The following is a 16,001-nucleotide window of genomic DNA, read 5'->3' on the forward strand; positions in this document are numbered from 1 at the left end:
GTGTAAAAAGGGGGAATCTGCCTAATGTAATGTGTAAAAAGGGGGAATCTGCTTGCCGTGATGTGTAACAAGGGCACGCTGTCTGCCGCTATGTGTAACAAGGGCACGCTGTCTGCCGTTATGTGTAAAAAGGGCACGCTGTCTGCCGTTATGTGTAAAAAGGGGACGCTGTCTGCTGTTATGTGAAAAAAGGGGACGCTGTCTGCCGTTATGTGTAAAAAGTGCACGCTGTCTGCCACTATGTGTAAAAAGGGCACGCTGTCTGCCGTTATGTGTAAAAAGGGGGACGCTGTCTGCCGTAATGTGTAAAAAGGGGACGCTGTCTGCCGTAAGGTGTAAAAAGGGGAATCTGTCCGCCGTAAGGTGTAAAAGTGTCTCTACCTGGTGTAGTGGTGCTACTGTGCAGCGTAATTTGAATAATGGAGACTACTGTGCACCGTTTTATGAACTGGTATTATTTTGTGGCCACACCCCTTCCCCACGAAGCCACGCCCCTATGTATTTTTGCGCGCACCTATGGCGCACACTGTCCCTGTTTTACATGGAGGTGGGGGGCTCCGATGCCGTTTCTTGCACACAGTGCTAAAATGTCTAGTTACGGCACTGTTGCTAGGTATCCATTTCTCTGACCCTGAGCAGGTCCCCCTCACCAGATCCTCTCCAGGGGTGAGGGGGTGGACTTGGACGGGATGGGGGGGTCGCACCTGGGCCCAGCGCTCGCTAGTTCCGCCACTGCCCCATCAGGTTTTGCTTTGGCAGTTTCCTTCACCTTGAACAGTCGAATTATTTTGATTGACTGTCTCAGTTATTTTCCCACACGTACTCACATAGAGACACCCTCATCCCATTCCCTGTTGAGATGACAGTTGTAAAGGGATGTGCTAGCACAATAGAGAGATATTTTTTCTGTTCAACAAAGCATATTGCATGGATATATGGACAAGGAAATGCTTTCAAAGAGCTCGGCACCTGCTGCTAGTTAGAAGATACCAGTTTCATTGTCCAGAAGCCTTGCAAGCCCTAAAGACTTTGCCAATCTATACTGGATCAATATATTCTGAAACATGCAAAGATAAAAATAAAGATTTTACTCGTGAACTAAAACACGTCTACACAAACGTGTGGCTACAAGGTGTGAAAAATGCAGTTCCTATTCACTCTAAATACACTAGTAAATTCAGACAGTATATGAATTATAGCTGGACAGGTTTTCTCAGTTTCACACTAAAGTGTACAGTGTAAAATATAACTAATTTCCATTACTTTTAGCAAAAAAAAAAATACTAATAATAATAATAATAATAAAAAAAAAAACATTACACTTATGTCCTACTTAGCTTTCTTTGTCAGAAGCTTCTTTGATTCAGGATAGTGAACCAAAATGTCACTGAGACTCTTCTTATCCAAAATAAAGAGATTGGCAAATCCATAGGCCACCACATTGGCAGTACGCCTGTTTCCTCCACCAATGGACAGGAGGCTGGGAGAGAAAAGTAAAAGAAGAAGACATAAAGACGAGAGTGAGCAGGGAATCACATAGCTAGCACTTCTCAACCAATCTGCTACTGGTGCCACCTTATAAATAGGACCATGGATTAACATCGGACGCTTGCGTGAGCAGTTGTTATCATTTCAGATTTGTACTATTATTTCTTTCTTTCTTTTTTTTTAAAGATCTTATTATTGGTAGCAGGTTGCAATGGTCCAAGAAATGACAGATGGATACACAACAGCAAAATAAGGAGGCAAATTTTGGCGAAAAGAATAGATGAAACATGCGTGGGTACAATAAACTAAATAGTGCATCCAACATATCACTGCAGCAGTTTTATAATAAGGTCTGGGAGCAGAAAAAGGAATGGCCTGTGTAGGTCATATGGGGGGGAAGGTATGGCAGGAGGGAAGGAAAAGGGAAATGGGACGTGCATAATGGAATTGTATTATTCTTTTTCCTGAAATGACTTTCACATTTTTAGATAAGTACCCTGTGTTACCATTAAAGGGAAAACCATTGTACAAGGTCAACTTGACACACATTTCCACTGAGGAGCTGAAGCTACTCCTATATCCAAAGGACTGTGCTAATGGGCTCTCTTACAGGTGAGCAATGTGAGACTAACGGCCTGGTGCAGTGTAGATAGTGAATCAGGCGTCCATTGCTGAAAGAAGTGTGCATGGAAAAATAAGCATATTCGACCATATGGGGAGTTGTACACAACTGCATCTAAGCATGTAGCTGTTTTCATACTAGTGACCATCATCAGTGAGTATTTGCACTTGCCCTAAAAATAAGCCTCCAAGTGAGCATATTATTACTTTTGTCCTGCTCTAAATAACCCACACTTGCATGAATACCCTCACTGGATTTTGGCTATGTGAGAACAACCCATCAGAACACAGCTGTGTCTCTGTTCATACATTTAGATCAGAATTCATATGACCAAGGGTGTAGCTACCATAGGTGCAGGGAGTGCAGCTGCTGTTAGTCCCAGAGCTGAGATGGGCCACCTTCCCTGTCACAGTTACATGTGTCATATACATTTTTCACCATTGGGTGTTACATACTGTAGGTCCTTACAAACTTTTGCTTTGGGGTCTGCAATATATCTAGGTATGCCCCTGGACCTGCTCATTGTAATCTGATATAAAATGAACTGGCGGGCATTATAATGTTACATAATATGAGCTGGGGCACTGTAATGTGACATAATATGAAGTGGAGGCACTATAGTGTGGCAATAAAACTACTGTGAAGAGGTGTCACTAGAAGCAGTGGGACAAGGGACCCTTCAAAATTCTGCTATTGGGCCCACAAAGTTCTGGCTTAAGCCCTTTGATATGACACTTTATCGCTTGCAATTGCTACGCCCATTTCTTGTGCAAGGCAGTACGTATTCAGATGAGGTATGCTCTGCAAACGGGCGCACATTTAACGCTACAGTATATCAGCCCTTAAGTTGCTATGACAACCCTAGTCTTGAGCTGTGGTGGCTCCAGATATGGAGCTGCAGCGCAGTTCAAAATTCAAACCATGTGCACTGCAGGTGGGGCAGATATAACATGTGCAGAGAGTGGGTTATATTGTTTCTGTTTCTGTGCAGGGTAAATACTGGCTGATTTATTTTTACACTGCAATTTAGATTTCAGTTTGAACACACCCCACCCAAATCTAACTCTCTCTGCACGTTATCATGTTATATCTGCCCCACCTGCACTGCACATGGTTTTGCCTATTAGAGGAAAATATTGTTTTGCAATCAACCTTGAATTAGGCCCTATGGGGGTCATTCTGACCCTATCGCACGCTGCACTTCCTCGCAGCCGTGCGATCGGGTCAGAACTGCGCATGCATTGCGCAGGTGCGTCATTGCCTGTCGCCGGCCGTCGCCAGGCAGCGATGCCACGAATGAAGAAAGTGGTTGCAGCGGCGACCACAAGAAGATTGACAGGAGGAGGGCGGATCCGGGCGGCAACTCACTGTTTTCAGGGAGTGGCGAGTCCAACGCAGGCATGTCCAGGCGTTTGGAGGGCGGATGTCTGACATCAGTTCCGGGACCTGCATCGCTGGATCGATCGCACAGGATAAGTATCTCTTATCCTGGTCTTCTTTTACAGGAAACTTTTTTTGCATAGCAGGGCTGCACAAGCATTTGCAGCACTGCTATGCAGAAATACACGCCCCCATAGGCGGCATCTAGTTGATCGCACGGGCAGCAAAAAGTTGCTACGTGCAATCAACTCAGAATGACCCCCTATGTACTGTATAGTATGTGCTCTCTGTCACTATCTTTTCTTGAGCTTGGGAAGTTGTAGAATTTATGGTGAAAGATCAAACAGGACCACAGGAAAGACAGCATCAGCTGAGCAGGTAACATACAACAGACCACCTGCAGAAAGTCACCGGGCGCCCACTGGGGCAGATGTATTAACCTGGAGATGGCATAAGGAAGTGATAAACCAGTGATATGTGCAAGGTGATAAAAGCACCAGCCACTCAGCTCCAATATGTAAATTAACAGTTAGGATCTGATTGGCTGGTGCCTTTATCACCTTGCACATATCACTGGTTTATCACTTCCTTATGCCTTCTCCAGGTTAATACATCTGCCCCACTATCCCTTATGGACTACGAGAAAAGGATTTACCGGTAGGTATTAAAATCCAATTTTCTCTAGCATCCATAAGGGATATTGAGGACACATTAGTACGATGGGGACATCCCAAAGCTTCCAGAACAGGCGGGAACGTGCGGAGACGTTTGCAGTACCGCCTGCCCAAACTGGGTATCCTCTTTGGCCAGGGTATCAAATCTGTAGAACTTCACAAAGGTGTTCTTCCCCGACCAGGTAGCAGCTCGGCACAGTTGCAGGGCCAAGACTCCACGGGCAGTCGCACAGGAAGACCCCACTGATCTAGTAGAGTGGGCCTTCAGAGACTGTGGAACAGGCAAGGCTGTGTACAAATAGGCCTGTTGGATAGTGAGCCTAAGCCAATCAGCAATAGACTGCTTTGGCAGGGCAATCAATCTTCTGCACGTCATAGAGCACGAACAAGGAATCCGTCTTTCTGATTCGAGCCGTTCTCTTGACATAGACTTTCAAGGCTCGCCCAGCATCCAGTGCCTCTGGAGAAGCAGAAGTTCCAGAACTAGATGGAATTACAAGAGGTTGATTCAAATGGAATGCAGAGACGACCTTCGACAGGAACTGCTGTCGAGTCCTGAGCTCCGCTCTGTCCTCATAAAAGACCAAATATGGACTTTTACATGATAAGGCCCCTAATTCTGAGACACGTCTAGCAGAAGCCAGGGCCAGTAACATCACCGTCTTCCACGTGAGGTACTTGTTTTCTACTGTCATCAGAGGTTCAAACCAGGAGGACTGTAGAAAATTCAACACACATTCAAATCCCAAGGTACCGTAGGCGGCACAAATGGAGGTTGAATGTGAATCACCCCTTGCAAGAAGGTCTGAACTTCTGGCAACACTGCCAATTTCTTCTGGAAGAAAATGGAGAGAGCTGAAATCTGGACCTTAGTGGACCCTGACGTATGCCCTTATCCACACCAGCCTGCAGGAAATGGAGGAACCACCCCAAATGGAACTCTGCAGGCTGATAAGTGCATTCCTCGCACCAGGAGACATACCTCTTCCAGATATGGTGATAGTGTTTTGACGTTACAGGTTTCCTGGCCTGAACCATGGTAACAATGACCTTTTTGGAAAAGCCCTTGTGAGCTAGGATGGAGATAGGCGTCCTTGATATCCAGGGATACCAGGAATTCCTGATCTTCCTGACCTGCAATCACTGCTCGCAAAGATTCCATCTTGAACTTGAAAACCTTAAGGTAAGGGTTCACGGGCTTCAGATTCAAAATGGGTCTTACCGACCCATCTGGTTTCGGCACTACAAACAGGTTGGAGTAGTAACCTTGCCCTTGTTGTTGCAGTGGTACTGCAACAATGACTTGTGACTGAGCCAACTTGTTGATGGCCAGCAGCAGCACAGCCCATGTATCCTCCAAAGCTGGTAGACTTGATTTGAAAAACCATTGAGGAGGAGCACCATCGAACTTCAGCTTGTATCCTTGAGATATCAGTTCTCTGACCCAGGCATCCTGGCAGGAACTTTCCCAGATGTGGCTGAAGTGACATAACCGAGCTCCCACTTCGAGATCCCCTCGGGGTGGGCGAGCACCGTCATGCTGAGGTTTTAGTGGAAGCTGAACTGGAGTTCCATTCCTGAGTGCTGGCAATGGATGGTTTCTTAGGCTTATCTCTGGTGCCTCTAGCCACATTGGAGGCACGTCTGACCCCAGATCGAAATCTGGTGGACCGAAAGGACTGAGTAAATGGCCCCGTATAGGTCCTTCTACCTGGCGGGGCCCTAGACAGGAGATATGTGGATTTCCCGGCAGTAACTTTAGAGATACACGCATCTAGTTCTCCCCTGAAGAGCCATTCTCCTGAAAAGGGAGGAGACTCCACATTGTGCTTGGATTCTGCATCCGCAACCCACTGATACAACCAAAAGGCCCTGCGCGCTGACACTGCCATAGCAGTGGTCCTAGCATTGATATTGCCTATCTCCTTGAGAGAGTCACACAGGACGCATGTATTGTCCTGAGTGTGTTTTAGGAAAGTCACTGTAGTAACCAGGTACATATCCCCTGAGAGACCCTCCTGAATCTGAGTAGCCCAAGTATGAATGGCATGGGTCATCCAGCAACCTGCAATGACCGGTCTCTGTGATACACCTGCTGCAATGTAGATAAACTTCAGTGTAGTCTCTGTTTTTATATCCCCAGGGTTCTTTATGGTAAAGGAGCTCGGGACAGGCAGTAACGCCTTCTTAGTGAGGTGAGAGACTGATATATCCACAGCTGGAGGTACTTCCCAGAATTTCCTGCCTTCAGGAGCAAATGGGAAAGTGTACAAAAAACGTTTGGACACCTGGTATTTTTTGTCTGGATTTTTCCAAGCTAACTTAAATAGGTTCTCTAATTCAGTAGAATCAGGGAAAGTGACACTTAGTTTGTTTTGTGTGAGGAAAAACGACTACTGTGTTGAAGCGTCCTCTAGAGAGAGTTTTAACACATCCCGTATAGCCAGAATGAGGGGTTCAATACCCTGTGCTGAAGGGGGATCCCCACCAATGGTGTGCACGTCCTCCCCATCCTTTTGTATTTCTTCCTCAGAATCTGAGAGTAAGGCAGGTAATCCACGTTTTTGTTGACCTGAAGAGATGGGGTGATGGGGGACATCTGCCCTAGCAGCCAGGTCTGCAACAGCCTGCTGTAATTGCTGAGTTTTATGGGCATTTGCAGTTAACTGAGATGACATATCAGACATCATAGGGGGTAATTCCAAGTTGATTGCAGCAGGAATTTTTCTAGCAATTGGGCAAAACCATGTGCACTGCAGGGGGGGCAGACATAACATTTGCAGAGAGAGATAGATTTGGGTGGGTTATTTTGTTTCTGTGCAGGGTAAATACTGGCTGCTTTATTGTTATACTGCAATTTAGATTGCAGATTGAACACACCACACCCAAATCTAACTCTCTCTGCACATGTTAAATCTGCCTCCCCTGCAGTGTACATGGTTTTGCCCAACTGCTATCAAAATTCCTGCTGCGATCAACTTGGAATTACCCCCATCATAGTTTTGATTGCACCTAGCCAGGAAGGCTCTGGAGGACCCTCCGCCACTGCCTCCTCAATGATTTGTGAGGACTGACTGCATTGTTCACATAAAATGGAGCCAGATTATAGAGGGGAGAATCTTGTGTTACACACACTGCATAACTTCTGTTTTACCATGATTACAATAACAGTACAGCCATACACATACACACAAGACAAGTATAATGCAAGCCTGCCCTTATTGTATGTTAGGGAAAGACAGAGAGAAGGCACCAGCACACCCAAACCACCTAGCCCCAGTGAGGCTGGTAGTTGTTGTATTCAGTGAAACACTGTATATGTTATATTATAGACATATATATTCCCCATGAGACACAGAATGTGCACAATAGCAGGTCTTCCCCTGAGATACACCCTGTACCAAGTTTCCAGCGTGTTCCTGCTTGTCTGGAGGAGCTGTGTGTGCAGAGCCGGCCTTAGGCATAGGCAAACTAGGCAAATGCCTAGGGCATTTGTTATGCTTAGGGGCACCAGCAGCTTCTGCTGATTAAAATGATATTCTGTGTGTGACTGCGGCTGTATCTGCATATGAAATGCTACGTTGCAGTGTATTCCTGGAAATCACTGTAATGTAGCATTCTGTACGCAGATACAGCCACAGTCGCACACAGAATATAAGCATACCGCATATCCTTTTAATCAGCAGAAGCCGCTTGTGCATACTAGCCACATAGTAATGCAAATAATATGATACATGATGCATTTTCATAAAAAAAAGGCACTCGACGTTAGCAGGGCTGCCAGCTGACTCATGCCAGGCATCTCCTGCAGAACTAGTGGCGGTGCTAGGGGCACCAGCCAAAATCTTGCCTAGGGCATCATATTGGTTAGGGTCAGCTCTGTGTGTGTGCCTGCTGCTGCTGTATGCAGAGGAAGGCGCCAAATTGCAGCTGAGCCCACTCTGAGGAAGCTCCACCCCCTGTAATAGCCCCCTGTAGTGGCGCCGGAGCTTCAGGGATATTTATACTGGCAATTACACTGTCTCCCAAACAGTGTAAAACATAACATAAATGCAGGTTTTCACTTAACCTCTGTCAGTGAACATAGGGGGCTATAGCGGGTCCCCCCCAGGAGGGTCCCATATGCCTCCCCCGCATGTCAGCCACACCTTGAACTGGGGGACCCCCCTAGCAGGGTCCCCGGTTTGTACTCACCCCCAATGTCACCTTCAAGCTAATATTACGGGCATCGCGGCGTGCTGCGATTGAGACAGCCATGGCGCAGTGCCCCGCTAAATAAACAACATCACTGGACAGTGGTCCTGCAGAGGGGAAGTGTCTCTAACACCTTGCAAGTCCGGTGACCATTTCCCCCTATCTCCCACGGCGCAGGTATGCTGTTGCCCAAACAGCATACCGAAAATAACAAGGATTGAAAATAAACTGAAGAAAAACTCTCTGGAGCTGCAGAGAAGTGCATCCTCTCCTGAGGGCACTTTTTTCTAAACTGCCTGTGGGAGGGGGCAGAGAGGGGAGGAGCCAGCACACCTAGTTGAACAAATTTAAAGTGCACTGGCTCCTTTGGGCACCATCTGTACCCCATCGTACTAATGTGTCCCCAATATCCCTTATGGATGCTAGAGAAATATTGACTAGAGAGGAAATAATAAAACCATGCAGTTAGAAGTAGGAACGAAAATTTTCATGGGACCAAAGGCCAAAGACTACCAGTCACTTTTTCTCACATTTGGTATCTCGTTTTATGACAGTTGTAACAGTAGATATATAAAGACTCCCAGTCATGTTTTTTTCAGTGTTTCTGGGGTTGGCCAACTTCAGTTTCATTGTTTTTGATTTTACTATAAAAAATTATTTATACTCTGTACATTATTAAATCAATATTATTATTATTATTTTTAACTACCAATTAGTACAATAGCTGCAGAAATATGGATAAATTCAATTCTTCATCTTAAAAATGTACATTTTGCTGTGATGTTTGAGAGCTGACAGGGTGGATGAAAATTATATTCTGTACTGGGAGGGTTGAATGATGATAGAATGGAGATGGATTGGTTAATGGATTCTCAGGTGGATTCTCGAAGGGGGGGTGATTGATGGTGTTTTGAGGCAATGATTGCATAGGGCGTTAATTGATTTTTGACGTGTCATGCGTGTGAGTGTGTGTATGGGGAGCTCCATGACATGAGCTTGCTCTGGGCACCATGGCCTCAGTAAAGGCAACGATTGTCTGCCCTACGATCTGGCGACAATGAGATTGCTGCTAATGTTTTAAACTGGTCTCAGGCCGCAATCATTTGCGCTCTCTGTTCCTTTGTTGTACAGCTTACAAGAATAGTCAATGGAAAGTGCAGCTTCCCGGGCTCGTGTGTCTGGGTGGTATTCATGTGACCGGCGGTCGGGAGACCGACAGTCACATGACCTCCTCCACCATCCCGACGGCTCACTATCCCGATGGTCGGCATGGCGACCAACAGGGACTATTCCCACTCGTGGGTGTCCACGACACCCATAGAGTGCGGTCGCCACCGAGCCCGCAGCGTGGCAAGCGCAGCGAGTCCACAAGGGGCTTGCTGCACTCGCCCCTCCCCGCCAGGATCCCGGCATCGGTAAGCTGACCGCCGGTCAGCCGTACTACACCCGTGTGTCTGCTTATGCATACTACAGATTGTGATAGCAAAATGAGTGGGGCTTCTAAGAAAAAAAAAGTGTTTGCAAGAAGATGTACGCAGAACAAACATGAAGATAATTCATTTTTAGTAAACAGAAATTATAACAGGCGGCGAGTTCAAATAAATCCATTATCACTTCATCCTTATTTTCATTTCATTCATCCCCAATCGCTTTTGTCTAGAAACTCATGGGGTGACAACAGGGCCGTAACTACGTGTGTGCCAAGTGGGCTTGGCACACAGCGCAGTTGCCCTGAGGGCGCACGGCCAGCGGCATGTAATTAGTCAAATTGACTCATTACATGCCGCCTCTGAAGTCCGCGCCGCGCGCCGCAGCCGCCCTGGAGGAGAGAGCAGCGCCGGAGGCAGGTGAGAAGGAGGAGGAGGGAGGGGGACTGGAGCTGCAGTAGCGCTATTTCATTGGTAGTAAGCGCCGCTGCAGCATCCCCCTCTCCTTCCGTATAGGCTGCCCGGCGCTGCTGTGGATGCTGGGATGCGGTTCCTCCATCCCAGCATCCACAGCAGCGCCAGGCAACCAATACGGAAGGAGAGGGGGATGCTGCAGCGGCGCTTACTACCAATGAAATAGCGCTGCTGCGGCTCCAGTCCCCCTCCCTCCTCCTCCTTGTCCGATGCCTGCATACTGCACAGAGGGAGATGCCAGCACGAGGAGCCTGTCAGCGGGGAGAAGGTAAGTATATCCCTCTCTCTTTCTCTCTCTCTCTCTCTCTCTCTCTCTCTCTCTGGGGGACACCGTCTGCCATAATGTGTAAAAAGGGTCCTGGCTGCCGCAATGTGTAAAAAGGGGGCCTGGCTTCCGCAATGTGTAAAAAGGGGGCCTGGCTGCCGCAATGTGTAAAAAGGGGGACTGGCTGCCGCAATGTGCAAAAAGGGGGACTGGCTGCCGCAATGTGTGAATAGGGGGCCTGGCTGCCGCAATGTGTAAAAAGGGGGACTGGCTGCCGCAATGTGTAAAAAGGGGGACTGGCTGCCGCAATGTGTAAAAAGGGGGCCTGGCTGCCGCAATGTGTAAAAAGGGGGACTGGCTGCCGCAATGTGTAAAAAGGGGGCCTGGCTGCCGCAATGTGTAAAAAGGGGGCCTGGCTGCCGCAATGTGTAAAAAGGGGGACTGGCTGCCGCAATGTGTAAAAAGGGGGGCTGGCTGCCGCAATGTGTAAAAAAGGGGACTATCTGCCGCAATGTGTAAAAAGGGGGCCTGGCTGCCATAATGTGTAAAAAGGGGTCCTGGCTGCCGCAATGTGTAAAAAGGGGGCCTGGCTGCCGCAATGTGTAAAAAGGGGGACTGGCTGCCGCAATGTGTAAAAAGGTGGACTATCTGTCGCAATGTGTAAAAAAGGGGGACTGTCTGCTGTAATGTGTAAAAAGGGGGACGCTGTCTGCTGTAATGTATAAAAGGGGCTCTACCTGGTGTAGTGGCGCTACTGTGCAGCGTAATTTGAATAATGGAGACTACTGTGCACCGTAGTATGAATTGCTATTATTTTGTGGCCACGCCCCTTCCCCATGAAGCCACGCCCCTATACATTTTTCGCGCACCTACGGCGCGCACTGCCCCTATCTTGCATGGGGGTGCGCCAATGTTGTTTCTTGCACACAGCGCTAAAATGCCTAGTTACGGCACTGGGTGACAATACACAGTCTTTGTCCACCCAATAGAAATTATGGGGGGCAACTGACCCTCTGCTCCCCCCCCTGGTTCCTACACCCCTGGCAATTTGCACTTTATATTTTGTATTTATCTTTAATAATTGCTATATATAGATACTACACTAGAAGGTAGTTGTCTTTTTTTTTCTTCCCAAAATCTGTTTATTAAAAGTTTTCAGTAGACAACAAATCACAAAATAGCAAAAAGGAAAATCGATACAATTTAGGGCAGTGGGTCAGTTCTTAAAAGTAGACATAATGAGGGCTAACAGTCCAAGCAAATAATCCAGATTTGTCCGTGCAGTACGTATGCCAAGAAATCCAATGATGAGGCGAATCAAAATGTAAAGTCCACATTTGAAAGATATAAACCATCCAACCATGTAGAAAATAAAAAAGTGGCATACATAAAGTACAGTGTATATAGTAAAATACAAAACAAAAGGTCAGGCCCAGCTTGACATCGGAGAAACACTTTCCAGTACTCTAAAATTTACCAATAAATCAAGTATGTAAAGAACCAACAAACAGTGATAGGAACAAACAAAGAGCAAGACAAGGGGGAGGAAAACACAAAGGGGAAAAGAGGGGGGATGGGAGAAGTGGCAAGTAAAAACAAAGTACGAACAAATTTTTTAAAATGCGAGGCGGGTGGGGCACCACCAGTAGGACATACAGTAGACAAGGACAATAGTAGTATAGTACCTCGATATGGTAGACAGTCAAACTACAATGAGGAGAATCAGAGGAGGGAGTACATGTTACACATCGCCATATTTAAGGTAAATCCCTAAGGAAAGCTGTTTTAGCATAAACCAACTGGTGGAGTCAAATGCTTGTAGTATTTGAGATTGCGTTTGTGGAGGTAGGGACTCAATGAGAGGGCCCCACTTTTTGTAAAATTTTATTACCCCCTTTTCTACATCAGGGAAGGCTGCCCTCCCGTCATAATATAATATATTAAGCAAGAGTTGTTGCATCGTAGATAGAGAGGGTGGGCGCTTATCAATCCAATGCAAAAGGATAGTCTTTCTGGCGGCTGTTATAATAATTACAAGTAATGGTATAATAGAGTTACTATGTGGGTCCAGATTCCAACTACGAAAATATAAGCAGAGGAGGGCTAAATGGTCTGGTGTAAGCTGCAATGAAAAAAAAGTCTATTAATATAGGCCACAACTTTATTCCAAAATCAAGCTTATGACACTGCCAAAAATTATGGTAAAAGGATGCCTTGGGTGATCTGCATTTAGGGCAGTGCCCAGATTCTGCGTCTACCAGATGACTCCTTTGAGATTGAGAAATATAGGCCCTGTTTAAAACTCGGCTGTAGACCTCCTGCAACATAGCGGTGCGAAGGTGTCTTATATCTGAGTCAAAGTGTAATAATAACTCATCAAACTTGAGGAAGGAGGGGATATCCTTCGACCAACTGTTGTGTGTTGTCCTCCATGCAGTAATATGGTTATTAACAGCTAACAGGCCAACCAACATTTTAGTATGATAAGAATGGGTTCGCAATGAGTTAAGAAGCTGTACTAAGGGGTCGCTGGCTAGTATGGAAGAAAAGAAAAAAAGCAGGGACTGTACATAATGGCATAGTTGTAAGTACATGTAAAAGGACTTATTGGAAATGTCATACTCTTCCTTGAGAGATTGGAAGGATTTAATTACACCTCCAGGGTCAAACACATTCTTAATGGTCATTATACAGTACCATGTTGTTTCCAAACCGTAAAAGTCCCACTCTCCAAGGCCGGGGTAAATGAAGGATTACCACATATAGGGAGTACATTTTCAATTACTTTTAATCTTTCGATTAAATGCTTGCCAAGCAGGATAAGTGTCTCTAAACAGAGGGTTCAATAGGAATTGCTTAGGAATTCTCTTACGTTCCATATGTACAGTAGTAAGGCACTTGGAGAATAAGGCATAAACAGTTCCCTTTCAACAGGTAGAGACCTGTCTAGTAACCAATCAGATATATACCTAAAAAAACTGCATGAGAAAACAATCCCAGGTCAGGGACACCCAATCCACCATCTACCCGAGGCTGTTGAAGCTTGGCCAGTGCCATCCTAGGTTGCCATTGTTCCATAGAAATTTAGTGAAAATTCTTTGTAAAAGGAGGATATCCCGTTGAGCTATGGCAATAGGAAGCATTTGCATGACATATGTGATCTTGAGAACAGCAACTCTACCCAAAAGAGATAAAGGCAGAGACAACCAAGTATCTAATAATTTGGGGATAGATTGTAGGACGTGGCAAAATTGACTGAGTATAGATTGTGCATGTCTAGAGGGAAATAAACACCCAAATATTTAAGGACCAGGGTGGCTAAACGTAAATGGGAAAGAACGAGAAGTTTACGGAACCCACTAGGGTCCCATGATAAGGGTAAATACTCTGATTTGGCAACATTAATTTTGTAACCTGAAAATGAACGATAGAAATCTATAAGTCTAAGAGCCTCTGGGAGCGAGGAAGCCAGGTCAGACATACAGTCAGGTCCATACATTTTGGGACATCAACACAATTCTCATATTTTGGGCTCTATACACCGCCACAATGGATTCGAAATGAAACAAACAAGATGTGCTTTAACTGCAGACTTTCCACTTTAATTTGAGGATATTTACATCCAAATCAGGCGAACGGTGTAGGAAGTACAATGGTTTCTATATGTGCCTCCCACTTTTAAAGGGACCAAAAGTAATGGGGCAATCGGCTCAAAAGCTATTTCATGGACAGGAGTGGGCTATTCCCTCATTATTTCATCATCAATTAAGCAGGTGAAAGGTCTGGAGTAGATTCCAGGTGTGACATTTGCATTTGGAATCTGTTGCTGTCGACTCTCAATATGAGATCCAAAGAGCTGCCACTATCAGGGAAGCAAGCCATCCTTAGGCTGAAAAATAAAAAACAAACCCATCAGAGAGATAGCAAAAACATTAGGTGTGGCCAAATCAACTGTTTTTGGAACATTCTTAAAAAGAAAGAAAGCACCGGAGAGCTCAGCAACACCAAAAGACCCGGAAAACCACGGAAAACAACTGTGGTGGATGAAAGAAGAATTATTTCCCTGGTGAAGAAAAACCCCTTCACAAGAGTTGCCCAGATCAAGAACACTCTCCAGGAGGTAGGTGAATATGTATCAACAATCAAGAGAAGACTTTACAAGAGTGAATATAGAGGGTTCACTACAAGATGTAAACCATTGGTGAGCCACAAAAACAGAAAGACCAGATTAGAGTTTGCCAAACAACATCTAAAAAAGCCTTTACAGTTCTGGAACAACATCCTATGGACAGATGAGACAAAGATCAACTTGTACCAGAGTGATGGGAAGAGAAGAGTATGGAGAAGGAAAGGAACTGCTCATGATCCAAAACATACCACCTCATCAGTGAAGCATGATGGTAGTAGTGTCATGGCGTGGGCATGTATGGCTGCCAATGAAACAGGTTCCCTTGTATTGATTGATACTGTGACTGCTGACAAAAGCAGCAGGATGAATTCTGAAGTGTTTTGGGCAATATTATCTGCTCATATTCAGTCAAATGCTTTAGAATTGGACGTGCTTCACAGTGCAGATTGACAATGACCCGAAGCATACTGCAAGAGCAACCAAAGAGTTTTTTAAGGCAAATAAGTGGAATGTTATGTAATGGCCAAGTCAATCACCTGACCTGAATCCGATTGAGCATGCATTTCACTTGATGAAGACAAAACTGAAGGGAAAATGCCCCAAGAACAAGCAGGAACTGAAGACATTTGCAATAGAGGCCTGGCAGAGCATCACCAGGGATGAAACCCAGCGTCTGGTGATGTCTATGCGTTCCAGGGCTGTAATTGACTGCAAAGGATTTGCTGCAAAGTATTAAAAAGTGAACCTTTGATTTAGGATTGTTTAGTTTGTCTCATTGCTTTTGGTCCCTTAAAAAGTGGGAGGCACATATAGAAACCGTTGTAATTTCTACACCGTTCACCTGATTTGGATGTAAATACCTTCAAATTAAAGCGGAAAGTCTGCAGTTAAAGCACATCTTGGGGGTGCCCGTCTTGCCGCGGCTTCCCCTGAAGCCGGGGACGGGAGGAACGGGACGCCTGCCCACGGATTCCCACACCTGGTGCCGGCTTTCTCATCCGTGTCCACGGCGTCCTGCTGCGAGGCACCTACTGGCTGCTGGTCCCGGAGCTGACAGGCTCACACTGAGTTACATAGCCGCACCATAGCTCACAGGCTTCCCTGCAGCTCTTCTCTCAGGGTACATGCCTCACAGCCTCTGTGGCCCTCCCCGCCCCCAGAGACCGCAGCGCTGCTAGCCCGAGACAATTCATATTCTGGGACCCCCCTTCATGGGGTAAAAACGAAGACTCCGGCCCCCCTGCCTTATTCCTCAATCCTGTTAATCACAGAAGGGGCGCAGGAAAACAGGATTACCCTTCCCACCTGCTTGTTATATAACGTCCACACAGGCGCACTTGCGGGACGT

General features: G+C 46.0%; 1 protein-coding gene across 1 annotated transcript in view; it reads right to left on the minus strand.

The window, feature by feature from the left end:
- Positions 1-16,001, minus strand: part of CNGB3 (cyclic nucleotide gated channel subunit beta 3) — a 346,397-nt gene that overhangs the window by 54,601 nt on the left and 275,795 nt on the right. Inside the window, exon 17 of the mRNA XM_063924064.1 lies at positions 1,334-1,480. Coding sequence (XP_063780134.1) covers positions 1,334-1,480 — 147 coding nt within the window. The remainder of the gene's footprint in view (positions 1-1,333; positions 1,481-16,001) is intronic.

This window comes from Pseudophryne corroboree, chromosome 5, assembly GCF_028390025.1.
Source record: "Pseudophryne corroboree isolate aPseCor3 chromosome 5, aPseCor3.hap2, whole genome shotgun sequence".
NCBI classification, from domain to species: Eukaryota; Metazoa; Chordata; class Amphibia; order Anura; family Myobatrachidae; genus Pseudophryne; species Pseudophryne corroboree.